This window comes from Ochotona curzoniae, unplaced genomic scaffold (assembly GCF_017591425.1).
Source record: "Ochotona curzoniae isolate NIBS_2020 unplaced genomic scaffold, NIBS_Ocur_1.0 contig_2599, whole genome shotgun sequence".
Lineage (NCBI taxonomy): Eukaryota > Metazoa > Chordata > Mammalia > Lagomorpha > Ochotonidae > Ochotona > Ochotona curzoniae.
The window spans coordinates 13,511,185-13,538,042 of record NW_024465520.1 but is presented as its reverse complement, the minus strand read 5'-3'; the positions used below and the strand labels follow the sequence as shown (position 1 = coordinate 13,538,042).

At 44.5% G+C, this 26,858-nt stretch overlaps 1 protein-coding gene across 2 annotated transcripts; it reads right to left on the bottom strand.

The window, feature by feature from the left end:
- Positions 1 to 491: 491 nt before the first annotated feature.
- On the bottom strand, positions 492 to 26,858 carry MFSD1 (major facilitator superfamily domain containing 1). 2 transcript variants are annotated; one of them, XM_040974868.1, is made up of 16 exons: positions 26,659 to 26,858; positions 25,229 to 25,281; positions 24,198 to 24,310; positions 21,821 to 21,863; positions 21,450 to 21,517; positions 19,541 to 19,649; positions 14,222 to 14,324; positions 11,233 to 11,331; positions 10,618 to 10,729; positions 9,024 to 9,080; positions 8,519 to 8,675; positions 7,609 to 7,706; positions 6,773 to 6,885; positions 4,147 to 4,194; positions 3,220 to 3,277; positions 492 to 2,120 (listed from the first exon to the last, which is right to left on the bottom strand). In XM_040974868.1, exons 1-16 carry the CDS (start codon positions 26,819 to 26,821, stop codon positions 2,117 to 2,119), a joined length of 1,398 nt encoding a protein of 465 aa, XP_040830802.1. In that variant the 5' UTR covers positions 26,822 to 26,858; the 3' UTR covers positions 492 to 2,116. The 2 variants fall into 2 exon arrangements, with proteins under 2 accessions (XP_040830802.1, XP_040830803.1); XM_040974869.1 differs by lacking the exon at positions 492 to 2,120 and having other exon boundaries at positions 3,216 to 3,277.

The window sequence follows — 26,858 nt, the reverse complement described above, 5'->3', positions numbered from 1 at the left end:
CCATCCCACACTTGCCGACAAGTAGAACTACCTTGTCCAGCCTGTCAAACACCTAGTTCTGAATCACATGCTCACCAGTAAGAACTACAACCCACCAGGGGAGTTCCTAAGCTTCTCCACCAGGCCCACTCTCAGATTCAGATCTCTCAGACCCTGCAGCCGTGTGGGAGACCTAGAAGAAGCTCCTGGCTCCTGGCTTCAGATCAGCTAAGCTCCAACCCTTGTGGTCACTTAGGGAGTGGACTAGCAGATGGAGGATCTTTCTGTATCTCCTCTCTGTATATTTGCCTTTCCAATAAAAAAAAAAAAATATATATATATATATATATATAAAACAAATCTTTTAAGAAAAATGTGTATAGTTTCCTATTCTGGTCTATACCATCATGTAATGAAGCTACTTTCTTAAAACACATTCATGTATGCTTCTTCAGTGGTTTTAAGACAAATTCTTAGAACTGCTAAGTCGAAAATCATGCAATCTGTCACCATCCCGTTAGAAGTCTTTATTGATATTGCCAGTTTACCTTCCAAAAATTTACTCCTTTCAATTTGTGCATTATTCAGAAATCTCTTTATTTCATGCCTGCTTTGCGGTAGGCACAGTGTATAACAGCCAGTATTAACAAAACAGACCTGGACCCTGCCCTCATGGGGCTTACGGTCTAAGGAAGACAGAGACACTCGCACCATCACAAATATTGCATTATAAACTGAGGTAAGCTAAGAAGTTCAGGGTTTCCCAAAGATCATAGAACTTTCAAAAGAACCTTTTACCTTAAAGGGTCTGGAAAGGCTTCCTTGAGAAAAAATGACTCTGGACTGGGGGTAGGGCCTTCCGAATTCAATTATGTGCAATCAGATTGTAAAGAACCCGGGAGAAAAACCTCTACACCAAGGGAGTAACATGAACAAAGCCCTGAGGGGATGAATACAGCCACGTGGAAACAGAAGCAGCTGCCTGTGGCTGCAGCACAGAGGCAGTGGAGAGAATGAGGTAGGGGCTAGACCACATGTGTCCTGCGGCGGCAGCAGCAGCAGCGTCCACTGCCTGCAACCCCTCTCACCGGCATAGCCATGTGCTAGCACAGTCACATGGCAGATCAACACATGGATAATAACACCATTATTAGCTCTAAGTCAGGAATGCACTTTCAGTATGTTCAGAACTTTTCCAAGCATACAATTGTCATGATATACATCTTTCATTAGATACGCAGCTACACACAGTGATTTTGTATTTGCTGTCTAAAAGATCTGCAAGCCAAGCTAGCCAAACACATGGAAGACCCCTGGACGTTGAGTAATAAAGTGCAAAGTCCATCAAAAGTTGCCTTAAGGTGTGCCAGAGAATCTTCATATTCCCATTTTATTTAACAAAATAAGCAAAGCTGCTACTTAAAATCCTACACTGGAGAAATGTGATTTTTCGGTAAAGTAACAGGCAGACTTTCTTTATGCCAACTTGGGTTTTCTTACAGATAATCTTCCACATGAATAATTAAAATCAATGGTTTAGTAAAAACTCAGAAGTTTAAAGACACCAGGTATTTGAAGTGGGGCTATTTTTATCAACTAGGTAGGAAGTTACCATCGCAAACGGATGCTTATCAGAGCGTTAGAAAAAGCTACAGAAAATGTGTACTATCAGTTTATGTGCCTAAGAGGGTAGGACTCTCAGTAACTGGTGAGAACTCACCAGGGACCCGGGAGCAGCCCTCAAGCCCCCCGAGAGGACAGCACCACCGGCCAGTGTGACTGGGGGTGTGACTGGCTGGTGGTGCCAGTCCCAAGTTTCCTGCTGTGCTTAAAAGATAAGATTCCTACAATATCTTACATAAAACCCAACACAAACATCCCATGTTCTCTGTGATTTACTTCCTGAAGTTTCCTGCAACGTTGCAGTTTTCCAGTGTTTCCTGGCGATGACCCACTCTGAAAGAGGAGCCTTCTCCAGCAATGCACGGCAGAGCACACAGGTGGACAGTCACACTCTCCAAGGGGTACCTGCGATGCCAGTGTAACGTGCCAGTCCATCTTTTTTCCTAATGACTACATTTTTTTACAAACCAATGATGTGTGTAATTCATTCTCACAACACAGCCCTTCATGCTTCTCATCTGCAAAACAAAATGTAATAAATTATTAAAAAGAGGAAGAGAAAGAACCTGAAGTACCTCCTGGCTTACAGAATGAAAAAAAAAAACCCATAAGACATGTAGAATCAAATATTAAAAGTTACATATTTTCTCAATAATTTTGTGATTCTACCTTTTCAAAAAAGATGGATTTTTTTTGAAAGGTAGAGTTTCAGAAAGAGAGAAAGAGAGATCCTTCATTCACTGGTTCACTTCGAATGGCTCACTCCAGGGCTGGGCAGGCTAAGCCAAGAACAAGGAAGCCCATAGGATCTCCTACACAGGTGGCAGGAACCCGAGTACCAGGCCACCTTCTGCTGCACCAACAGGAAACTGACCAGGAAACGGAGCAGCCAAGGCTCAAACTGGTGCTGCTACAGGCTGCCGGCATGACAGGTGGCAGCTCAACCCAACATGTCATGATGCCAAACTCTGAGATGCTATACGTGCAAGCAGTGGAGAATCAATGCAGAACACAGAACATTTAGACAATACGAAAACCAAGACAAAAGTCCTTATGACCTTTCCATTCAAATAGAATTGCCAATACTTTGGGGTTATTTCTTTCTGATTTTCACATTATATCTAAGATGCTACGTTTTAGACATGAAGATACTGCATACTTTATCTTGAATAAACTTAGGATATTATATTTGCATTTTTATCTTTATCTCCTTTAACATGACAGTGTTAAGTGTCTGGGAATTGAAAATCCCATGGAGCACACATTTGACCTAATCAGACACCTCAGTAGTTCACTCCACAGCGCTGTTTCCAATCCCAGCCTCCTGCTGATGTGGGCCCTTGCAAGCAGAGGCGATCCTCCAGTGGCTGGGATCCTCCCACCCATGCAGGAGAGCGGGTGGAGCTCCAGATTCCCAGCCTCAGGTGCAGCCAAAGCCACTACAGTATCTAGGGAGCAAACCGGAGGAGGAGATCTCTTCCTCTGTCTCTCCCATCACTTTGCCTTTCAAATAAGTAAAATACATCTTTAAAAAGGCACAGATCCAATACCGTGAAATAAAATGCAACATTTGTAATTTTTAAAATAAAGATAACTTTTCTCCCTTTTTACACTTACTCAGTATGGGAAAATTTCATTTCTTCCCTTTGTCTTGCCGAATAATTCAGGTTCCCTCCTAAAATAAAAATAAACACAGACTGTTTTCAACAAACTACTGCAAGTAAATGTCAACGACACATACACCTATACAAACATGTGCATAGACACAGCTTCTTAAAGAAACAGAAAAGCTTTTGGAAATAATTTATCTATCAGAATTTTCCCAAGAGAAATAAATGGAGATTTCCTGAGATGCAAATAATCACCTCTTAATTCCAGTTTTTTACTTCTCTTTTTAATTTGGATTTACTTAGGTATCACTGCAATTTTGTTAACTGGAACATCATATTAATATTCAGTAATAGTGACAATACAGACAAAATAAAGTCATCAAAAGTTATTTAAACAGCATGTGTATTGCATTTTGCTAATATGTAATAGACTCTGGCAGTAAGCAGTAGCAAAATTAACAAAGTCTACAGCAAAATTTCATAAAAAACAAAAAGGCACTTAAGTATATATTAGTATGTATCAGCAAAAAAAGAGAGAAAAAGCTGCAATTTCTAATTCTAAACCAAACACTTTCACACTTTTTAAAAATCACAGCTACAAATTTGATGGTTTGTTTTTTCAAAAAAAAAGGAAGACAATAACATAGGAAGCCAAAGCAGGATTTTTTAAATACTGTGATTCCTTATGGTAATACTTAAAATGATATCTCAAAGCTTATTTTTCAAAACAAACTGATCTCCTGGAGGAAGATAAAAGAATGACAGCAATCTTAAGAAATGTGAAGGACAAGAATAGAAAACTCAATATCATAGAAGCAAATGTTTTTCTACCACTATGGGCAGGGTCTTCATCACATACACCAAAACACAATCTAGAGACCCCGCAGGACGATCCGACAGAGTTCAAGAAGAAAATATCAGCATTTCAACTCACTTCGGGCACGATTCACCAAATAGAGTGAGACCACAGATAAGAGTGACACTGGGAACAAGAAAACACAGGGCTGTTAAAAATACATATTCTTCATGGTTCCTATGTAAACCTAACCACAAAGAAAATCTTAGATATAATCAAACCCTTAACTGGCATCTAAAACTAAAACACACTATATACTGTTTTCACTAAAAGCACTAAAAATAAGTTATATAGCATTCACTCAGACCTCAAGCAGCCAGACCACTGAGAAAGTGGGCATTTGGTGCAGCAGCTGGCAGCCACTTTCGAGACCCACACCCCCTACACCTGTGCCTGTGTTCAAATCCCAGTCGCTTCTTTCCAGCTTTCTGCGAATCAGCACCTTGGGAGGCAGCCAATGGTGGCTAAGGTGGTTGGGTCCTGGCCACTTCCATAAGAGACACAGACCAAGTTCTGGATTCCCACTTAGGCTGACCTAACCTCAACTGTTGCAGGCATCTGGGGAGTGAATCACAGGATGGAAATGCTCTGTCTCTCTGATTTTTGAATAAAATGAAAAGAAATAAAAGTTCTCTAACAGACATGGGAAAGCAGAGACTACTGGAGGAGAGGCAGTCAATTCCCCACTGCCAATGTCTCCCCTTTGTAACAGCTGGTCCCCCCAGCACTTCCCAACCACTCCCCTTGCAAGGGCTGGTCCCCCCAGCACTTCCCAACCACTCCCCTTGCAAGGGCTGGTCCCCCAGCATTTCCCAACCACTCCCCTGGACTGTGATCTGAAGGAAAGTCAAAGAGAAGTTGTCTTAGGGGGCTTCAAGCCTGAAAAAAGTTTATGTTACAATTGACCAGTTAAACAAACATGGTCATTAGACTCCCAGAAGCCCACAGCCAGTAAAGACCTTTTGGTCAGGTGAGGTACACTGCTTAATTTCCTGTAAAATATGATAACAGCAGCACTTCTTAAAGCAGCACTGCTTGCTTTGAAACTCAAATACATGTTGAATTATGGGTAGAAGTTAAGTCACATGGTATGGCATGAACAATAAACAAAAAGTGCTTCATGACTGAAAATTCTGAATTTTTATATGACCCATTTTTAGAAATGAAGTGACTTTTAAACAATATGTGATTGCTTCTAAAATTGAGATTATAAAACATCAACTAAAGTATAAAAGACATCATGACACATTATAGCAGACTACTTCCTTTATACAACACAACTTATATGTACAGTACAGATTATTTATGGAAAAATGATGACTGATTTTTGTAGTTTTTCAAAAACTTCCTAAAGCTTTCTCATTTTAATCAATAAAGTGCTACAGGTAAAAATTCAATAACAGACTAAAAATAAAAGGAATTTAAAACTGATGACTGGGTTATGGGGAGTCGCCCCAACTAGGCTGCAGCTCCCACTGGTTTGCATGAGGACCGAGTATGAAGTGGGTAGGATCAAGCTGGACTACAACACCCATTGGTTCACAAGGAAGACAGGGCTGGAAACAGAACGGACCCAGTAATCACAATGACCAGCATGTGCACAAGCTGATTGGTGTGACGGACAGTGTTGGACTCTGTACTAGCAAACTCACGCAAGAATCAGGTCTGGGATCATCTCAGATGAAGTTTCTTTGGAGGTTCCTCCAACTGAACTGCTGATCTTAGAACCCCAACCATCAAGAGACTGTCAGCTAGTGGACTCTAAATAGGTTTCACTGCGATTGGAATGGCGAGATGGCAGCAATCCAGAACTGTTGAACTATTAAAACTGTTTGAGCAGGAGCCTCGGAGCGTGCCTCCCGTTGGGGATCTGGGATGGGTGGGAGGTTGGGGAGGGTTCCCTTTGTTACTCCTCTAACCCCAGAGACAGGGAAAAATGATAATATTAGTGTGGAAATAATGGTATCACCCACTTTCACCCTGTAGCCTGTGACCCTTTGTATGCTAATCAATTAAGTAAGATTATTAAAAAGATTATAAAAAAAAAACAACTGATGACTACATCATGAGCACTCACACCCAACTGCACCAAAGGCCACACATTCACACTGAGAATACATTCAAGAACCTTTAAATAGAAACACTTTAAACATTTCTCAAAAATCATTTTTTTTTCCAAAGGCAGAGAGCAACAGCGAGATGGGGAGGCACACAGTGACAGAGCAAAAATATTTTCCATCCCCTGATTCACGCCCCAAGTGGCCACGACAGCCTGGGCTGGTCCAGGCAGAAGCCAGGGGCAGAAACGCCACCTGATCTCCCCACATGCACAGCAAGGCCCCAAGTGCCATCTTCCACTGCGTGCCCAGGCCCTTTGCAGGAAGCTGGATCAGAAACAAAGGACTCAAATCCTGGCTCTAATATGAAATGCTGGCTTCACAAGCAGCTACTTAACACACTACACAACCCCAAATCATAAACATGAACAGACTAGGAAGAGATTCCATCGATGCCATTACGGATAGGAATCTCCTGGAAAATGCTTGTGAATCTTCAGGGAGTGAGAAATTCCACAACTATGGCTTAGAAATTTGGTTTCAGAAGAGGGCAGGGAGAGAATAGAATTAACAAAGTCCAAGTGTAAAAATGGGAACATTCTGCTACATATTCAAAGAAATGAAATGCTACCACAGGGCTTACTCACAAGAAACACAGGCTATGAAGAAAACTTCCAAAAACAAGTATCCCCGGGTGTCCAGGATCATGCCAGCAACAATGGAGATGACCGCCAGCCCGAGATTCTGAATGGACTGCATGCTGCCATTTGAGAAGCACATAAGCACATTTCATTCATACAGAGGGTAATACTTCAGGATAAACATTAGCAGCTGTAAGCAACACGGTATTAGCGCTAAGGGAGGCTTTCGACCAGATGTGACTTGATTAACCTTTGCTTTTTTCAGTCCACGACTATTTCTACTATGAAACGTTCAGGTCTAAAGTGAGAGAGCAGCCTCACAAAGGAGCAAGTGGAGGGCTTCACGAACAGCCACCACAGCGAGGTCTCTCTCACTTTTCTGGGGCTCAGAGGGCACTCATCACAGAGCAGTCTGCAGATGGCAGGGCAGGGGGCGTCACCCATCGCCTCGAGGGCCGAGCTTCCCCCTGCCCCCTTGCTGCAGGCGTGGAGCTCTTTGGTGGCCACAATGACATCGCAGAGACTAGCTGACTTTTTCCAGCATCTCCAGGGTCACAGCTGTCCCACAGCCCGAAGACAACTGGACTGAGGGGCCTTAGATGACCATGAAATTGTCATGGCAGGAGGCCCAGGTGAGGCCTACTTACAGACTTCAGGGGTACAGAACTGATTGTTTTTTTTTTTTTAAGCTTATTTTGGCACAAACTGTTTTGAAATTTGTGCATATAAAAGTTCTTTGAAAACGTCATGGAAAAAGACTGCCAAAACTCATCTTTTAATTCTACTCTTCCCACGAACTTTCTGAAGGACCACCAAACATGACGTAGAGCGAGCATACTTACAAGCCATAGGCAGTTCCCAGCTGATGTTCAGGAACTACAAATGCCACCATTGGCCACAATGCACAGGCCAGCAGTGAATAGGACAGTCCCAGTAGACACTACACAAAGCAACACAGAGATGGGTAAAAGTCTTACGCTAATAAAAAGGGTGTACTAAAAAACACACAATTCCATGATGCTACTGGTGAAGCTATAAATGAGTGCAAAGCTACTGGAGAAGTTCTGTCATCTTTATCAAGATTATAATCATGCAAAGCTTCAACTGCAGGATTCTTGGTTCTCGGAATCTGGACTGAGCCCGCAGGAAGACTTCTAGGGCAAGTCTCAGCAAGTGCACAAACCAACGTTCAAGAAACTTCTTTACTGGCAGAAAGGATTGTAGCACTTAAACCTGTGGTCTTAAGAATGACATTTTTAAGAACAAAAGCAGAATGAACTCACTGTCACTTTTTAACCTACTACAAGTCAAAGACAAAAGAACGGGCACCAGGGCAACAGGTCATTTACTGGCACGGATGAAGGAAGGTCAGAAAAGTGAAACACACAGGTAATCCGGCTTCGGAAAGATTATTCTGTCTCAAATTCTACTTTCACTGTGAGCTCTCAGGCCTAAATGAGCCCAGTCACATAAAAAATACCCTATGAAGTAATCATTTATAATCACCCTTTTTTTTTTTTTTTTCTTGTGTTTCTCTTAATTTTTTTTTTTTATTTTTTTTTTTTTATTGTTGCTTACACTGTATTGTGTAGTACAGTTTTATAGGCGCTGGGGTATAATCACCCTTTTAAAAATTATTTTGAGGACACTGAAAGTGAGCAACTGTCCCCCACAGTCCCCGTCACAGCCATCTGAGCACTTGACAGAGCCTCTCAAGGGCACTGACCCCAGCCCGGGGCTTACAAACGTTACCATGGCAATCCACGGGTTCCACATGGTAAAGGCCAGCATCATGTGGGACACAAGGGTAGCCGCCACCGCACACAGGACCCAGATGATGTTCTTCCCCGTCTTGTCCACCAAGAGCCCAAACACTGGAGACATAGGCGCTGATATGACATACACAATGCTGCCCAAAAACACACAAGATGTTTAATGAAATGCTTCACAGCTAAAAGTAAACATCAAAGAAGTCCCTAACAATGCTAGGCAAAGCAAATCCTAACTTATTTAACATGCTTCTAAAATGGCCGTCAGAAAATAGAAATACAAAGAACAGCCCAGCATTCCTTTGCTTTTCCATTCATCAAAGATGGCCACTTAGGATTCAAGTCCCAAAAAAGCCCTGGTTTCACACCGTGGAACAGGGTTTTGTTGGGAATTTTTGTTGTTTGTTTTCTCGCCTATTACAACACCTGGTTATAATTAAAGACCCAAACTTCACATGAGATAAGCACTTACAGAATTAATCAAATACCTGTTAATTGCACTTGCTGCCTGGGAAGAAAATCCAAATTTCTCCATGAAGAAAACTCTAAAATCAAAAAGAGAAATGAGCACATTGGGGAGATTTCTGCTTTCAAAAACCAAAGGCAAAATAAATGTAAGTATAACTTAACAAACCTTCCGTTCTTTATGCTTTCCCTCCTTCTTTAATATATTTATTAAAGAGTTACTATTTTGAAAGAGCAACACAGAAAAGAGACAGAGGGGGACACACATATACAGAGAGAGAGCAGGAAGGAGAGGGCCAGCGGGAGACAGACCTTCTATCCATTACTTCAGTCCCCAGATCCTGTAATAGGGCTGGGTTAGGCCAAGACCAGGAGCCCAGGATCCCGTCCATGTCTCCAGCTGGACAGCAGGAACCCAAGTGCACAAGCCATCTTCTGCTGCCTCTGGGACCGTCGGCAGCAGACTGGATCAAAAGCACTAAGTAGCCACCCCAGGAAGGGGCTGCGGGCATCCCAGACAGGGGCTTAACGTGCTATGCCACAGCACCCATCCTACTGCCTTATTTAATATTTGTCTTCAAGCAATCTTCTAAGGCTTATTTATATAAACATTTCAATAATAAGACATAAGAGTTAATTTTTCCCTGGTATAAACACAGCAAGAAGCACACATGAATTTTCAGAAAACTAAACACTGTTGCAGGGCATTGAGACTAATTCCAAAGCAACACTAACAGGTTCTCTGCTAAATAATAAGTGAAGGTTCCTGTTTAAAACAACAACCCGGGGCCTATCACAGCAGCCTAGCAACTAAAGTCCTCGCCTTGAATCTGCCAGGATCCCATATGGGGCTGGTTCTAATATAAGCCCTGCTTCCCATCCAGCTCCCTGCTTGTGACCTGGGAAGGCAGTTGAGGACAGCCCAAAGCCTTGGGAACCTGCTTCTGCATGGGAGACCCGGAAGAGGCTCCAGGCTCCTGGCTTTGAATTGGCTCAGGTCCAGCCATTGCAGTCACTTGGGGAATGAATCAGCAGATGGAAGATCTTCCTGTCTCTCCTCTTTGTATATCTGACTTAGGAATTAAAAAAATATAAATCTTAAAAAAAAAAGGCCTGAATTTATAGCTTGTAAGGGTTCCTTGGCACAAGCACACTCACACATGGTTCTACAAGAAACAGAAAACAAGAGCTTGCTCCGGATGCCATATTTAAGTCTGGTGAGTGGAAACACATGTGGTCACCATGCAGCACTGGGTCTCCACTCCCAGGAAGAAATCACTTCACCAAGGAACAAGGGGGGAAATAAACGACAGGGACAGAGGCAGCTGTCGGGCCTACTAAGGTACCTACCTCCCACACCAGAGCCCTCAGTCCTCATCCCAGCCCAGAGCCTGAGCCCGATCCAGAGACGAGCAGGAGCGCTCAAGCAGTCGGACCAGTACCACCCATGAGGGAGACCTGTACTGCCAAGAAGAGCTGCTGTAACCCAGGAGAATAGCAATTCCTATACAAACATGGACCAGCACCAGAGAAGTAAACTATAGTACTACATTTATGAATTGGGCTGTCACTATAATGTAGCCAAAAAATAAAAATGGAATGCTAAACAATACTCACTTCCCCAGCCCAATGAAAGGGAAGACCACGACGTAGTAGCACACACAGATGACGAAGATGAGCCACAGGGGTAAGGAGAAGTCCTTCACGTCTGTCAGTTTGATCACCTCCCCTGGAGGACAGAGCCATCATCAGCACAGCTGTGCACACCCCAGGAGCTTCCCCAGGCCAGCATGACTTCTTAACAAGTGATTAACCTTTGCAATCCAGTTCAAAAGACACTTTTCTGGCACAATAAACAAGCATCATGTCTGGGATAATTTACCAAGATACACACACACACACAGACACACACACACACACACACACACACACACACACATAAAAGCAGAAGCTAAGTCTGTTATCCACCTTCTGGCTTTCTCCCAGAAATCCCCATAATTCTGTAATTATACAAAGTACAATGGAGAAGGTAACTTTAGCCAAAATGTTTAAAGGGAAAAGAAAGTACTCAACAATCCACAAAAGCAGAAATAGAGAACAGACTTGGAAACAGAAGATAAAAGCATGCATTAGGCTGTCAGGCTTCCAACACTGCCTTAGGAACTAATATTAGAAATTATAAAAAAGGTCAAAACTCCCCCAGCGTCCCCCACTACTCCCACCTGCACTCACCCGTTTTTCCTTGTTCTTTGTGAAGGATTCTTTCTGCTCTCTGATCCAGGTAGGCGAGAACCAAGGCACAGATTAAGGAAAGAATACACGTTAAGCCCCCTAAGAAAAAAGAGAGGAAATTTTTAAAAACAGAAGACACCAAAAGGCAGCACATCATATACGCAGAAGAAAATGAGTCAATTGGCAGGAAAGATAAAGTCACGAATAAGAAAACTCAAGACGGAAAATCGTCAGTTCTTCACAAACAGCAGATGCCTTTACTGGGCATTAATTCTCAGGAGAAAGACGCAGATGAGAGGAAAAAGACTAGAATAAAACCAGTAAACCAGTCCTCATTTAACTCACTCTAAGCACCAACTGCTGATGGATGCCAAGCGGGAAAATGACTAAACCAGTCTGACTCTGTAATCACGATTGCCCCAATGCCTTCCTAAGTCTATAACCCACGTCCCTACCCTTGGGCAGCCCGAAGGATGGGCACACTTGCAAAGCACCTCTCCCTTGGCTTCTTTCCTGTAAGTTCAGCACTCCTCATTAATGCCCATCATTAAAACCAGTAAGACAAAACAGTGATAATAAAATTTCTACTTCTTGAAACTCAAGAACTATTATCTGAAGAGCTTAGTGTTAATGAATGCAGCTGGGGGTGGGCATTGCCACAGCATTTAAACCACTGCTTGAGATGCCTATGTTCCACATCAGATAATCAAGGTTCAAGTCCCAGCTCCGCTTCCAAGTAGAGATTCCTGCACCCTGACATACTGTGAGCTGTATCCCAACCACTGATAGGAGACCAGATGGAATCCCAGCTCCCAAGGGCTGCTGGCCTGCTGCTGTGGGCATGAGAGGAGTGACCAAGCTGAGAGATCAGTCTGTCTCCCAGAACCTTGAATTGGCTGACAGTGTATGATCTAATTGGGGAGGAAAAAGTGTTGAAATCAAAGTCACTAGACCAGGCTCTAGTGCTGATTTTAACTAGCTGAATAATCTTGGAGCAGAGCTAAACCTCAATTTCCCCATCTGTAAAATAGGAGGCTTTGATCTGGTGACAGCACAGGCCTTCTCAGGCTCTAAAATCTCTACTAAAGGAAAGCTAGCCAGATATGGACGCCATGGAGAGCAGGAAGGGCTCACTGTTGCTACGGTTTTAGTTGAGAGTCAGAGAGATGGAAATAAAGAGATAGGGGCTAGCGCCATGGCACAGTAACTTAAGCCTCTGCCTGTGGTGCTAGCATCCCTTATGGTTGCCAGTTCGAGTCACTACTGCCCAACCTCCAATCCAGCTCCCTGCTAATATAACTGGTAAGGCAGTAAAAGACGGCCCAAGCTCTAGGGCCCCTGCACCCACGTGGGAGACCCAGAACTATCTCCTGGCTCCTGACTTCAGACAGCAAAGCTCTGGCCATTGCAGCCATTTGGTGAGTGAAGATCTCAAGTGTGTGTGTGTGTGTGTGTGTGTGTGTGTGTGTGTGTGTGTGTGTGTGTGTGTGTGTGTGTGTGTGAGAGAGGGGGGTTATATAAACCTGCCTTTCCAGCAAAAGTAAAGAAATTTAAAAAAAAAAAAAAAAGCACATTTTAAAAATATAAAGAAAAAGATGGAGCTCCCATTCCAGTCTTCCTTGTGGGTGGCAGGGACTTAAGTACTTGAACCATCAGCTGCCGCCTCCCGGTCCACACCGGGAGGGAGAGCCATGACTTGAATTCAGGCACTTTGACAAAGGATGGGGAATCCTAATAGGCATCTCAACTGCCAGGCCAAATGACTCCAGAAAAAGGTTCAAGTAAGACAGAGGATCGGAGAGCAAGGATTTGGAAGACTTTCCCGCTGTTTTCTTACAGGACAAGGTGTGCCAGTGTGGGGCACAGACCTTTGATGGCACCACAGCACAGGTGTCCCTGGAGCCCTGCAGGTGGCCGTATAAACACTTGTGTGCAGCTGGACCATCACTGGGCAGAGGCAAGCAAATGGGGTCAGCACAGAGATGTGCCCGTCTCAGCAGCCACCGAGCCTTCCCCAGTGGGACTTACAAACAGCAGTGAAACTCCAGCAACGCCTCCGAGGAGAAACCTAAGAGCCAAATGTTCACTTTCTTTTCCAAGACAACAAAACTGGAGCCAGTGCTAAAACTCAAGCTTCCAACTCCCAACTTCAGGATTTTCAATCATTATAAAATCTAGGCTCCAGGGAAGACAAAATTCAGCACATTCTCCCTTTCATGTGAAAGCTAAAATTTAAAAAGATCTATTGCTGAAAATCTAGTTTTATGAAACTTTGTTTTATACCTTTGTCAAATCAATGGATAAGAATGTTACACTAGAATAGCCTGAGCGGCCTGAGGTTACTTTAAGATGTTCTGCATGGTGAAATGGTCATTTTGCCATTCAATTATTGCTTGTGGTTGTTAATCTACATTTCCACTAAGTTAAACTCTTTTTGCTTTTTTATTCGATAAGCTTCTTATTCAGTGAAATATTAAGCCTTTTTACTATAATGTAAACTTATGATTTGTCTCAAAAACTACAAAAAGAAGGGAAAAGAAAGGAAACTGGAAACGGAGAGAGAGGAAGGAAGGAAAGACGATCATTGTATTCTGAGAAATAACACTGAATCTGCTAAAGCCGATTAAAGACTACAATTTTTTAAATATATAAAAAAAAGCAAAAATAAATAAAGAAAACACACCTCCCTGAGCAGACCAGCTGAATGCGGTCAAAGCGGAAGGACTCTTCCTTCTGCTAGACTATAAACAGCCGCATACCTGGATTATCAGACAACTCCGACTAAGTTGTTCAAAGAAATAAATACTTAAAAAAATAATAAAAGAAAGTAGAAAACCTTCCTCTCTGTCTCTCCTCCTCGCTATATATCTGACTTTCCAGTAAAAATAAAAAATAAATCTTTAAAAAAACAATACCAAGTACAGTGCAGAGCTACAAACGACGACCGAAGCGCTCAGCAAGCAGGTGCGGCACGGCAGGCGGCACTCACCGACCAATAGCGTCACCCCCAGGGTCGTGTGACCAGCAGAGCCCAACAAAGCTTCCATCTTAGAATACAGCCAGCCCATGAGGTTCATGTTCACTGTACTTCCCTAAAGAGAAGTGAAGAAAAATTAACAGAATTTTCAAACATTTATACCTCTACCTTGTTCAGAAAAAAGGACTGCAGGGCCTTTGGGAAGCAGGCATAACTGGACTCCAGAACAAGCAACACATAATTTTTTTAAAAGGAAGAAAAAAACTGACACTAAGATAAAGTCACTAAAAAATATCTACTTATTGGAAAATGCTAGTATCCAAAAGAGCACAGGACATTCAGAACTTTCTAGCAATCAAAGCACAAAGGAAACATTAATTAGAAAATTCACAGAGCACTCAAGATAGAAATGTAAAATATATACAGTAACTTGATGCCCGGGGCAGAAACTTAGCGGCTAAAGTCCTGGTCTTGCATACACCGGGATCCCATTTGGGCACTGGTTCTAATCCCAGCACCCAACTTCCCATCCAGCTCCCTGCCTGTGGCCTGGGAAAGCAGTCGAGGATGGTTTGAAGCCTTGGGACCCTGCACCCACATGAGAGACCCGGAGGAGGCTCCTGGCCCCTGGCTTTGGATCAGCACAGCTCCGGCCGTTGCGGTCACTTAGGAAGTGAATGAATGGATGGAAGATCTTCCTCTTTATCTCTCCTCCTCTGTATATCTGACTTTCCAATAAAAATAAAATAAATCTTTAAATTTATATATATATATAAATATATATATACATACACATATATGTAGTAACTCAGAAAAAAGGCTTTTTTTTCTGGTACTAAAATATGAAATAAAAAATCCTTCCTTTGAACATCTATAGACAGTGAGAGTAACTGCAGACCACATCTCATTCATTAACTCATTCACTCAGCCATTAGCCCTCACTACATTTTAACCACTGTAAAGGTATTAATAACAAAGAACAAAACTTTGTTTTGCTTTCTAAAAGCACCCAACTTTCATACAGCTTATATTTCAGTGAGTTTAAACACATATGTATATAGAATGACATGTTTTCAAAGGTAAGGAAAACAATAAACCAGGGAAGGACAACATAAAACTCGGAGACATCTCTGTACACCGGACTTGAAAACAGCTGTGGCAGAGGAAGAACATTCCAGGCAGAACAATCCACACACAGACCAGAAGAGGCAGGCTGTCTGACACAGCGCAGGCATGGGTAAGGAGCAGAGGGTCGGGCAGTGCAAGGGAAAGCTCGGGCCGAGGTGAGGTTCCCAGAGCAGCAATGGCGGGGAAAGACATTATGGTGGGGAAGATAACAATAAGAACTTTCGGCCTGGATGCTACGTGACATGGCAAGCCAGTGGGACTGTGAGGAGACAGAGGACTCGGTCCACTTTGGCTTTGACACACACTGTGGCTGCTAGACAAGTGTACTCCAAAAAATTCGTGTACAGTGGAATTTAGAGGGGAGTTTATCTTATTGCAGAAAACATTTTGAAATCTATGTGAGTGAAAGGTTTTCAAAAAGCTCTTGTAAAGTGGTGCACTATGATGGGCCTGGGGTGGTAGCCTAGCGGCTGAAGTCCTCGCCTTGCATGTGCCGGGATCCCATATGGGCATCAGTTTGTGCCCTTGTAGCCCTGCTTCCCATCCAGCTTCCTACTTATGGCCTGAGAAATCAGACAAGGACGACCCAAATCCTGCACCCGCATGGGAGACCTGAAAGAAGCTCTAAGCTCCTGACTGTGGATCGGCGTAGTTCTGGCCATTGTGGCTGCTTGAGGAGTGAATCATCGGACAGAAGATCTTCTGTCTGTCTCTCCTCTTCTCTATTTATCTAACTTTCCAATAAAAATAAATAAATCATTTTTTTAAATGTGTACTATGAGCAACTTTGAATGAATCTCAAACAATTTTTGCACCAAAATAAGCTTATTTTTAAATTCCACCTTTTGTGAAGTTTTGAAATATTTTTGTATTCAAACCAGACTCCACGCGGGAACCAGGCTTCCTGAGGGCCTAGCCAGAGACGTGCCTGGCCCTGGACACGATGGCCGGGTGAGACGTGGCCAGAACACAGATGTCACCTGGGGGCGGATCTGAAAGGCTGTGCTACCCCAAGTACATGAGGGGAGAGAAGGGGCTCAGGCAACGACAGAGCTGCCCTTACCAAATGACGCACGGGGCAGAATGCCAAACACTGAATCCGCAGCACATGAGGGGTGTGATCCGCCCACTGGACACCCGAGTGGAAATGCCAAGCAGGCAGCCCACCTGTATGGGAGTGCAGCAAAAAGGGCTGCGCAGTGCCATGAATTCAGAAGTGAGGAAATGGTATTTAAAATTGCAAAACCAGACAAGATGACCAAGGCTATGAGCCTTCCCAAACGGACGACGGCCAGCGACTGAGCTCAGGGCCTGCTCTGCTTGCAGCTTAGGGAGAGCTAACAGAACCAACCAAAGACGCAGAAAAGGGGTAGACAGAGAGGCAAAGGAAACCGGAGGACCGCGCTGCACCAGGACCCAAGATAAGAAATCAGAGAGCAGGCAAAATCCGTTCCGTCGAATGCTACCGACGGGTCAGACATCAGTGAAGACCAAGAATCAACCATGTCCTCCGCACTGCTCTCTCAACAGACAGCAGCGACTCCCACACGGCTGTCCCTTATAAAGATGCTAACCTACAACGTTACAGGGACGAGCAGTAAGATGAAAGACACCTGCTGGAAACTCTCCAGTATCAGGCCTTCCAAGGCGAGAAATGCCTCAGTAATACTCCCTTCTAAACTGATGACCTGCCTCAGCAGATGCTACAGCGATATTTGTCTCCAAAGGAACAAATTGCAAAGGGAAGTCAAAAGGACGCTAGGCTTCCAACCCCCCAGCTAAGGCAGGGATTTAAAGAATGAGAAGCTGGCTTCTCTGTTCTCTGCAAAGCAGGTATTCGATCACAGTCCACATGTGTAAACAGACAAGCTCAGAGCCCAGAACGCTGAAAAACCATCAAGAGGTAAACCCAGAGGCTGGGATCACTCCGGAGGACGCAGAACAACTCAGTCACACCACCCACCTGCCCTGTCACAGAGTTACACAGCGGATCCACTCACTGCCAGACTCATCGTGACTCGGGAAAGACACAGAACGAAGCCTCTTGGAGTATCCTATTAGATAACATTGAGAAGCCCTGAGGAAATGCACTAACTACCAGTTAAAATAGTTAACTATTCTGATCAAACTAATAAAATTCATTTTTTTTTAATAATGGAGTAGCTGGATTCAAGTCCCAACTTCCCCATTTTTCTTTTTTAAGATTTACTTTATTTTTTTGGAAAGTCAGATATTCAGAGAGGAGGAGATACAGAGAGAAAGATCCTCCATCTGCTGGTTCACTCCCCAAGTAGCTACAACAGCCAGAGCTGAGCCGGTCCCAAGCCAGGAGCCAGGAGTGGGTGCAGGTTCCCAAAGCTTTGGACCATCCTCAACTGCTTCCCCAGGCCACACAGGGAGCTGGATGGGAAATGGAGCAGCTCGGATACAAACCAGAGCCTCTGTGGGATCCAGGCGGATGCAAGGTGAGGATTTAGCTACTAGGCTATCACACCGGGCCTAAAATTCATTTCTTTAAGTAATTAAATTGCCTGTTCTGATGAAAGCTAGGATAAAATCAATGCTCTCATATCTCACAGACAGGGATGCAAACATCTCGGAGAAGATGAAATGAAAAGACATCTCAACAACCCTCAGAAACCCCAACTAACCCTCGGCTCACTGAACAGGCTCCCGGCCACTTGGCTGAAGAGGCGGAGATGCAGACAAGGCTGACAGCACATGCTGGATTACAGCACCAAGGGCAAGAGTAAGCAACTGAAAAGAGGGCCCGACATGGCAGCCTAGCAGCTAAAGTCCTCGCCTTGACCGCACCAGGATCCCATATGGCTGTCAGTTCTAATCCCCGCGGCCCCACTTCCCATCCGGTTCCCTGCTTGTGGCCTGGGAAAGCAGTGGAGGACGGCCCAAAGCTGCACTCGCATGGGAAACCCAGAAGAAATTCCTGGCTCCAGGCTTCAGATGGGCTCAGCTCCGACCACTGCAGCCACCTGGAGAGTGAATCACCAGATGGAAGATCTTCCTGTCTGTCTCTCCTCCTCTCTGTATATCTGACTTTCCAACAAAAAATAATAAATCTTAAAAAAAAAAAACTGAAAATAACCTACATGTGTAGACACATAGAAATACTCACAAGAATTATATTAAAAACTATTTCAGAATTTCTTCTCCCCTATGACATGTGTTAGTCCTTGGAAACCTAATCTCTACTAGCTCGGATTCTTTTTTCTGTCTACCAGAATTAGAAAAAGTCCTGGATGCCTTAATGAAAATGTGATCATGCTGCTCAGTCATGTAGCCGCCATCAGACCTGAGACACTGTGATCTTCTGAAAGTACACATCTTACTCCTGAACACAAGGAGGACTCTTAACGAACCTTAAATCCACCCTAACAGTACGATACTGGATTTTCCATCGTTGCCTTTTCCTACAAAGCCATGATACACTTAAAAAGAAGAATGTTAAACTTATAACAGTTACTAAAGGACTATGCTATCATGATGAAATGGGGGGAAATGGAGAGAAGGGAAATGGGGAGAGAGGAAAGGAAGGGGACAGGAGGAATCCATACCCACAGAAAGTGTTATCAGGCAAAATCATAACTACAAACACAAATAAAAGGGAAAAAGACCAGGGAGTGTACCAGCTTGCTGCGAGAGACAGGCGTAGACACCCGAATCCCGCAGTACGGAGCGGGCCCAGACGTGTGGCTGAGACCACACAGGAGACGGGCACAGGAACCCAAGGGCTGTCCTCCAGCAGGGGAGGCAGAGACCAGCCGCAGAGGACGGCAGGCAGGACATGCAGTAAAAGCAGCTTGCAAGGCAGGGGTCATCGGCACGGGGCCAAGCTGGAGTGGGCAGGCTGCCCCGTCACTTGGTGGTCTCTGCATCAGCACAGATGTGCAGGAAGAACCAGCGTGGCCAAATGCCTAACAGGGATGCCAAAACTGGGTAACAGGCCAGACAACACGACTCACCAGATCCTTCTCTATGCTGGATCCTTCAAATTAACGAAATGTTCACTTAGCGACTTTTTACAAACATTAGCAATGTGTTACTTACAATAAATGCTGGACTGGGTTCTAGAGAAATAAAAATCAATATCTAGTTTGCCACGCACCAACATTCTGTGATTTTTCAGATTACTATATGACCCAATCCTTTGCTTCTGTTTGGTTTCAGGTTTGTCAACATACTTACAATTCTAGCCATGCTAAGTTGGAGCCCAAACACCAGGTTTAATTCTTTGCCTTTAAACCAGCTCACGGCGTATGTATTCTGGGCAACAGCTAAGGACTCCCCACCAATCCTGAAAATAGGAAAAGAAAGAAAAGTCACATTTGTAAAAGAAATACCGCAGTTGTTAATTTAGATGTCTCTTCTCCTATCTATGTGAGCTTGTGTCTGCTTCAGGCTTAGGTGGAGTCTGCCTTCGTCTACACTCGCATGAGCCACCTTGGACATGAGAGCAAGCTGCACAGGGGCTGCACACAGCGTTCCAGTAAGCAGTGCCAGTCTCCGGGACGTCCCAGCCCAGGTATCACACACGAGTCAAAAACCTTCTGGATGATTCCAGCCCCCAGGCTTCCATGAATTTTTCCATCTGAAGCCCAATTCCATATTCCTAACCCAGAAAGTTCAGATGCATCATGGCGTGGCTGTTCCACACCGCTTCGTCCTGGAGTCACTTGACCAGCCACACTGTGTGACAGGCAATGAAAGGAGCCTGGTTACCACACCACCATCCACACTGTGTGTCGATGCAGGGAAAGCCAAAGCTCACACTCGTCTGGTCAACACAGAAAGCTGCACCGCCGCCCTCCAGTGCACCTTCCATGCTGAACATCACGCTCCTCGTCAGGGATGCCCCTGGCAGCAAGTTCGAATGCTTACCGTGCCCCTCAGCTTCAGCGGGGAGCTCCCCGCCCTCCTGTCCTGGTAAAGCGTCCTCCCCACTCACTACCAAAACCACGTCCCCTCATTTCTACTGCTACAGCTCTATCCCTGCTGGCCAGGCCACTCTGCGCAGGCCACCTCCGACCGCAGCTCTGTCTCTGGGCTCCTTTTCTCTCACTTAGTGCACTTACGGTACATGTCGCATGTGTACCACTCCCTGGTAACTGTGAAAAGAACTAGAATTACATGGTGCTCTCCTCTGTGTCCCTCAGGACAGAGAGCCCAACGCTGGACTCTGACTGGCCTTACAGATGACACACGGAAATTGACACAGGGCAGTCAGTCTCACTTGGGGATCTTGAATAAGGCTTTGGGCTCATGGTGAGGGTACTAGTCAAACACCTGAGATACAGCTCCTCGCTCCAGCTTGCTGCTAATGCACACACTGGAAGGCAGACGTAACGAGGCACCTGCCAACCACACAGAAGACCTCACCTGCATTTTCAGCTGCCAGCGTCTGGCTGCAGCTCAGCCCTAGCCATGGCAGGTGTCTGGGGAGTGAACCAGTAATGAAAGGAGCACTTTCACTTTCTCTCTCTCACACACACACTCACACTTCTTAAAAGATTTATAGAAAACTATTATTAACATTCAAAACCCACTCACAGTTAACCACAATTATTCAAAACTGTTGTTTTTCTAGGAAAATTAAGACAGTGAATAAGTAATCCTATGTATTGTAGCATGATTTCAAGGATTTGCAACAGTTCTTTAGAAAACTAATAAATTATTCTTTTTAAAATTTTTTTAAAAGATTTATTTATTTTTATTGCAAAGTCAGAAATACAGGAGGAGGAAAGGCAGAGAGGAAGACCTTCTGTCCAACGATTCACTCCCTAAGTGACCTCAACAGCTGGTGCTGTGCCGATATGAAGCCAGGGGCCAGGAGCCAGGAGCCTCTTCCAGGTCTCCCAGGCAGGTGCAGGGTCCCAAGGCTTTGGGTTGTCCTTGACTGCTTTCCCAGGCCACAAGCAGGGAGCTGGTTGGGAAGTGGGGCTGCCGGGATTAGAACTGGTACCCATATGGGATCCCAGTGCGTTCAAGGCGAGGACCTTTGCCACTGGGCCACCACGCCGGGCCCAGATAAATTATTCTTCAAATATTTAATAAAAGGACACTAAAATTACATTAAATGAAATTACACACAACTCACCCGAACACAAACCTTCCAAATTCCATCAGCCAAAAAGCATTAAATATTCCTCCCAGAGAAAAAATAACCTACAAAGAATTTAATAATGATTTAATAAGAAAATAAACTCAAGGTATTCAAGATAATTAGTTATTTATGATCAGTCACAATTGATACAATAATACTCCTACCTAGTAAATTCATGAAATTAAAATAATACTGTTCATTTACTTCAAGGTTTAAGACAGAATATGGATCATGCCACATAGGCATTTATAGACCCTATTTAAGCTGGGCAGTCAGTAAGCACATATTTGCCAGTGGGTTTAATCAGGCAATTATACAACAGTCATTTTCAATGAAATAATCAATGAAAGTTTGGTCTCCCTTACCTGTCCAATGCAAACAAAGCAGCTAAAAATTATTGTGCCCCACCTGTTTGAGAGGAAAAAAGAGAAAAGATGTTCTGAATCTCTTTTTACATCATCAGTAGTAACTACGAAGTCTTTTCGTAAAAATTCATTTACATTTTGTCTAGTCTGCATTGCCTCCGAGAAACCAAACTGAAGAGCTCAGCTGCCCTCGAGTCAGCAAGTGTGCTAACCTACAGAAGTGCAGACTTTGCACAGCACTGCATGAGTTAATATACGCCCCCAGCATCTCTTCAATCTAACTTAAGTCATCCGCCAGAAGATCCATGGGTCAAAATTTTTTACAAATGGAATTATTTATATATAAAACTGATAGTAAGAGTTCAAAATTAATTCCAAGAAATTCTATGCTAAGTAAGTTTTTTAAAAGCTATCTTAGGTCTTCATTTTATTTTTATTGGAAAGGCAGATATACAGAGAGGAGGAGAGACAGAGAGGAAGATCTTCCGTCTGATGATTCACTTCCCAAGCAGCCACAACGGCTGGAGTTGAGCTGATCCAAAGCCAGGAGCCAGGAGCTTCTTCCAGATCTCCCCCGTGGGTGCAGGTGCAGGGTCCCAAGGCTTTGTACTGTCCTCGACAGCTTTCCCAGGCCACAGGCAGGGAGCTGGATGGGAAGTGGAGCTGCTGGGATTAAAACTGGTGCGCATATGGGATCCCGGTGCATTCAAGGCGAGGACTTTAACCACTACACTATCGCGCCAGGCCTGCTAAGTAAGTTTAAGTGTTTATACTCCGTGATGACTTATACTACTTTCAAAGACACAAGTATCATTTCAACCTTATTGATACAAGTCCAATATTCTATAGTTTGAATATCTGATTAATGTTCTCCCTGTCACATGAGAAGAGCCATAGAAGTCATGAGTAAGCCACACACCTGAAGCTTACTTGCTCTTACTATCCTTATGGAACAGCCACACACATTCCAGGAAGGTTCTTAGCACTGGAAACTACACAGGGTCTCACGTCGTGTTACCTCACCTCCCATCAACACAGCCACGCAAACCTGAAGAATCTGTTCTGCTCAAGTTTGAAGCTAGTTCTATCCCTTGAGACCAAGTAAAATCAATTCCATTTTCCTTTCACATTCTAATCTTGCACACGTGCAGAAGTTAATTCCCCTTGGGGATGGAGTTCAGCCTCGTGCTTAGGACACCCACAGCCCACACGGGACTACCTGAGTTTCATTTCTCGTTCTGGCCTCACATTCCAGCTTCCTACTAAAAGACACTGGAAGGCGGGCATGGTAGCTTGGATGACTCAGTTCCTAGCATCCACACGGGAGGCCTGAATGACTGCCTTCCAATTCCGCTGAGGCCAAATCTTGGCGTTTTGCAGGCATTTGGTCTCCAAGTCTAAAGACCTAGAGCTTCTTCTATTCCCACTCATAAGACATGGTTTTAGGTCCTTCATCATCTTGATATCTGTCTGCTCAACATATTCCCAAAGGATTCTGTCTGTCTCTCTCCATGTTTCCATTCACAACACACACACACACACACACACACACAGAGTCATGAGAACAAGGCCTATAGTGTTAACCTTCCTCCGCATCAAAGAGAAACAGTCACAAATGTTTGAAGTCCTGGGCCCAGCGCGGTAGCCCAGGAGCTAAGGCCTTTGCCTTGCATGCAACAGGATTGCATATGGACACCAGTTTGTGTCTGGCTGCTCCACTTCCCATCCAGCTGCCTGCTTGCGGCCTGAGAAAGCAGTAGAGGATGGCCCAAAGCCTTGGGACCCTGACCCACATGAGAGATCCAGAAGCTCCTGGCTCTAGGCTTCAGATCAGCTCAGCTCTGGCTGTTGCAGCCACTCGGGGAGTGAACCAGCAGACAGAAGATCTTTCTCACTCTCTTTCCGTCTCTCTATAAATCTGCCTTTCCAATTAAAAATCTTACCAATTACAAATCTTAAACAAGTCTGAGGTCCAAAGCAGAAATAAAATATCTCATTGGGGAAGCACATACCAGCTTTGTGCCCACTATTCAAGGCAGAAATCAGAAGCCTTATCTTCCTAATGAGACAGAAGCTCAGGAAGCCACGTGCCTGACAGCCATTGGGTCCACACTCCACCTTGCCTGACCCGAAGTGTGAGCAAAATTAACCATGGGCAGTAGGACTAACTAGTATAAACAGAACTAGTATCCTAACTAGTATAAACAGAGGTATCAATTGCATTTCAAAAACCAACTAGAGATATAACAATGATGTTTTAAGAAGCCATCAAGCGGATTATCACAGTCAATGCAGAAGTTTATTCAGTTCTTCTGGAAATATCTAAATCCAGTCTGCATGTTCCTAACAACAGGTGGATTCTTTTTTTCAAGCTTACCGTATTCCAAATACTCGGTCTATCAAAAAGCCACCAAAGAAACACAGGACCACGTTGGGCCACGAATACCAGGCATACAGCAGCATGAACTTCGTGGTATTCACCTGCATATCCTACAGGGAAAGAAAACAAAACTATTTTCCCAAACAGTTTCTGTTCAGCAATCAAACTTTAACAGTTCAATGATTACGTTATTTTGTCATCTACAAGTCACTAACTGCCTTGAGAATCTTACCAAAGATACGGCTTTGTGCCCACAAACATGGTCACACCTAGGAACAGGGGAACTCTCCTGGCCCACAAGTATTTCAGGGACTTCAAGGATTCCAGGACTCAAGCCTGTGACGTTGGCCCCAGGCTCCCTCTGTCATACATTCCTAGCCCCTCAGTGCCCGAATTGAGGATTTCTCACCACAGGAAAAGACACTCCCAGCCTCTCCCTGTCTGTTCCACTCTACTCTCCTGCTAACTTCCACCTCCTTTCTCAGTCACTCTTGCATGTGAAAGGTCAGCCTTCCTCCCTATCCAACAATAAAAAGCATGAAGCAAAATGACTATGTCAGTCTCCAAGAAACTGTAAAATCACATGGATTTTTACAATGCAAAACAAGGCCAAAAACTGCTAACACACACACACACACACACACACACACACACACGCAATCCTCTGGGATCGGTATAACATCTTAAACACAAAATGACATCAACCAAAAACCAGGCTGACAGGCAAAAAAATTATCCTACCAAATAATCACCTGTCACTCAGATGATTAAGCAATGAGAGAATGAACCAAACACAAATCTGACATCTTGGCAAACAACTACTTAAGGCATGAAACAACTTCAAGTCACATAGATGCTTTGCATGAATCCACGTGTCTGGCAACTCACTTCAGCTGAATACCCCTCGTTTCCGCTGTGGCCAGAGAAGATAAAATTAATTCCGTGCACACTTCAGGCACCTTGACAGCTGAGGTCTCAGCAGCCAGGCCCGCTTCAACGTGAACAAACAGAAAGTGAACTATCCTTACCTGTTTCACCTGAGTTTGCAGAGCAGCGGGATTATCATAGCAAAAATAGCTGCCTAGGAAGAAAGAAGGGCGGGCGTTACAAGGAACAATACTGTCCATGTGGACGCTTCCAGTCGCACATGGTGCCTTTACAAGTGCACGGTCCCATGGGTCAGTTCACATCACAGTAATTCAGGGGCACAAGCCGCTTACCCACCAGGACTTCCCACTTTGTAGCCAAGTAGCTTTTGCAAATTGGCAGGGTACATACACAGAAAATACTGGCAACCCTAAATCAAGCAGCCAAGTAGCAGCCAGTTGCTTTTTCAATTCCACTTCCCTCATGCTTCACATGCCTACCACTTTATTAGTGTCTTCACCAAGCAGTTACATTTTCCTCAAGTAACGCTACCTACATACACACTGAAACTTTTTACAAATACCCTCACCAGCTTCCATGTATTACTAAGTTCATCACAGTGAGAGCAGAACGGAGTCTGCCTCTTGTAACTAAACCAATATTTGAATCAAGTCCTGATTCTACCGAGTCTTCAACGTAAAATCATTTAGCAACTACATTACTGTGAATTAGAAAAATAAAATGTAATAATGTCTGCTGGGGGTTTAGACACAGAAAAGTGGGGAGAGATCTGATATTCACGCATGTCAACTCATTTTCAAGGCAGAATAACTGACAGACCCTTTGTATGGCCACAACACTGCCTCCACGTTCCCATTCACTGCAAGCACAGCAGCAACAAGTTCAAAGGACTTTATACCACGGTTAGGAGTGTACGACAGTGGCTTCTGAAACGCAGGTGGATAACCAGGATTTACATGATGTCTGCTTTGGGGACAATTCTCCAAAGTATCCCCTTCCCCGAGCCCAGGATGTCTGGTTCCAAGCCCTGCATTAAAGCTGACGGCTGGGAGATGGGAGGGGGAAGGAAAGAGGAGGAGCAGCAAAAGAAAGCAGAGTCCAAAGCATCCTTTATGCCTATTTATACAACCCAGCAACAGCGTGAAGTTAACCAGGTCAAGACCTTAACCCGGGTGCCAGCCAGCGTTCCACATCAAACTAATCTTAACACTGGAATACCAGAACAAATGAATACTGTAGGAAGGAAAGTGCTTTCTATGGAGTCATCAGATTTTGCAAGTGCATGCCAAGGCTACCGCAAGCCTCCTCCAGCCCGACTGCCTCCCAGCGGCGGAGTGCAAGATGAGGAAAGTGCTACCCGCGACAAGTGTTCAGCAAGACACTCCGCGGGCGTTTCTCCAAAGAAAAGCATGCAAGACGGCCAAGGAAATGATGGATTTCAATAGAAGAAGAGAAAGGAAGACATTTCGGGTTTGTGAGAGGGAAGGAAGTAGGAGAGGGTGGAGGAGACGGGTAGTATTTTTAAAACTTCTTCAAGCAGTCTGTGCGAGGAGGGGCCCGCTCCGCTCACCGAAACCGAGGAAGCACATCAGCAACAGCACCACGAGGCGGTGCGCCAGGCGGCTGGGGTCGCACAGGGCCGGCAGCGGCCGGGGCGCGGCAGGGGCGCCCACGTCCGCCTCCCCGGCGCCGCCCGCCAGCAGCGCCCGCGCTTCCTCCTCCTCCTCCTCCATGGCGCCGGAGACCGAGGGACGGAGAGACCACGGCAGG

Excerpts from the sequence above, each read along its gene's own strand:
- MFSD1 (XM_040974868.1), bottom strand. The coding sequence starts at position 26,821 with ATGGAGGAGGAGGAGGAGGAAGCGCGGGCGCTGCTGGCGGGCGGCGCC. Across the intron at positions 14,325-19,540 it reads AACTTAGCATGGCTAGAATT|GGAAGTACAGTGAACATGAA; the intron begins GTAAGTATGTTG and ends ACTTCTCTTTAG. Across the intron at positions 10,730-11,232 it reads CAAAGAACAAGGAAAAACGG|GGGAGGTGATCAAACTGACA; the intron begins GTGAGTGCAGGT and ends TCTGTCCTCCAG.